The sequence below is a fragment of the Calidris pugnax genome, unplaced genomic scaffold, assembly GCF_001431845.1.
Source record: "Calidris pugnax isolate Ruff unplaced genomic scaffold, ASM143184v1 scaffold564, whole genome shotgun sequence".
Classification (NCBI taxonomy): Eukaryota; Metazoa; Chordata; class Aves; order Charadriiformes; family Scolopacidae; genus Calidris; species Calidris pugnax.
The window spans coordinates 185043-186750 of NW_015091351.1; the positions used below are offsets into that span (position 1 = coordinate 185043).

The 1708-nt window shown below is 61.9% G+C and overlaps 1 protein-coding gene across 2 annotated transcripts in view; it reads left to right on the forward strand.

Moving 5' to 3' along the window:
• THAP8 (THAP domain containing 8) overlaps nucleotides 1–1702 on the forward strand; it is a 4581-nt gene extending 2879 nt beyond the window's left edge. The window contains exons 4-5 of one of the 2 annotated variants that reach the window (XM_014961125.1): nucleotides 1217–1370; nucleotides 1420–1702. In XM_014961125.1, the coding sequence (XP_014816611.1) occupies nucleotides 1217–1366 (150 nt within the window). In that variant the 3' untranslated portion in view covers nucleotides 1367–1370; nucleotides 1420–1702. Of the gene's footprint in view, nucleotides 1–1216 lie in introns of both variants that reach the window. The other variant, XM_014961124.1, reaches the window with a different exon arrangement.
• Nucleotides 1703–1708: the final 6 nt, after the last annotated feature.

The following is a 1708-nucleotide window of genomic DNA, read 5'->3' on the forward strand; positions in this document are numbered from 1 at the left end:
GCGCCCCCTCCCGGCCTCGGCTCCCCCCGCCGCCCCTCCGGAGGCTCGGCGGGCAGCGCGGCGCGCCCGGACCCCTCTTTGTCTGCGGCGAGTGGGGGGGGGGGGGGGGGCCCCCCCCCCCCCCCCAACCATGGCGTGTCCCCACCGGGTTGGAGACTCAGAGTCATCGTCCAGGTTGGAAAAAGACCCTTGGGATCATGGAGTCCAACCATCAACCCCGCTCGGCAAAGTTCTCCCTCCCCCGTGTCCCCCCCATGGAACCAACTCTTAAACTGATCCAGGGATGGGGACCCCACCCCCCGCCAGCCTCGGACCACTTTCTGTGAAGAATTCTTTCCTAAGCACAGGATCCTGTGGGGTGGGAAGGGACCCTCTGGAGATCATCTCCTCCAACCCCCCCCCGGCCAGAGCAGGTCCCACCCAGAGCAGGTTGGATTCATCCAGGGGGGGGTTTGAATGTCTCCAGAGAAGGAGACCCCACCACCTCCCTGGGCAGCCTCTGCCAGGGCTCTGCCACCCTCAAAATCAAGAAGTTCCTCCTCATCTTTAGGTGGAACTTCTTATGTTCAAGTTTGTGCCCATTTCCTCTTGTCCTGTCCCTGGGCACCACTGGAAAAAGACCAGCCCCGTCCTCCTGACACCCTCCCTTGAAGTATTTATAGGTGTTGGTCAGATCCCCCCTCAGCCTTCTCTTCTCCAGCCCCAAGTCCCTCAGCCTTTCTTCACCAGAGAGATGTTCTCCTCCCCTCAGCATCTCTGTAGCCTCTGCTGTCCCCTCTCCAGCAGTTCCCTGTCCTCCTTGAACTGGGGAGCCCAGAACTGGTCCCAGTGCTCCAGCTGGGGCCTCCCCAATGCAGAGCAGAGGGGCAGGATGACCTCCCTGGACCTGCTGGTCACCCTCTTCCTGATGCCCCCCAGGATGCCATTGGCCTTCTCGGCCACCAGGGCCCATCGTTGGCTCATGGGCATCTTGGTGTCCACCAGGACTCCCAGGTCTTTCACCAGCAGGTCACCCCCACCCTGTCCTGGTTTGGGGGGTGATTCCTCCCCAGGGGCAGCACCTACACCTGCCCTTGGTGGAACTTCATCAGGTTCCTCAGAAGGTGACACAGTTGGGTGACACGGTTGGGTGACACATCAAGTTGGTCAAGCAGGACCTCCCTTTCATGAACCCCTCTTGGTTGACCTCCCCGTGTCCCCTCTGTCCCTCTCCCAGGCCTGCCTGGAAGATCCAGACCTGGTGACACCACATCCCCCCGGCACCGTCACCATCATCTGCCGGGAGGAAGAGGAGGAGGAGGAGGAAGGAGCAGCGTTGGTCTACGCCGTGGGGACAGAGGGTGACCTCGGCCTGGAGCAGCCGTGACGTGGTGGCACCGGGACAAGATGGTGACCTCAGCCTGGAGCAGCCATGACGTGGTGGCACTGGGTGGTGGCACCAGGACAGACAGTGACCTTGGTGATGTGGTGGCACTGGGTGGTGGCACCAGGACAGATGGTGACCTTGGTGATGTGGTGGCACCAGGACAGACGGTGACCTCGGCCTGGAGCAGCCGTGCCGTGGTGGCACCGGGTGGTGGCATCACCAGGAACCTGCTGGGACACTGGAAGGGGGGGGGGGTTACCCCTCCTTGAGGACACTCTGGTGTCACCCAGATGCCACCCCAGGGGGAGGGGACACTTTATTTTTCTATTTTAAGGTTTATTT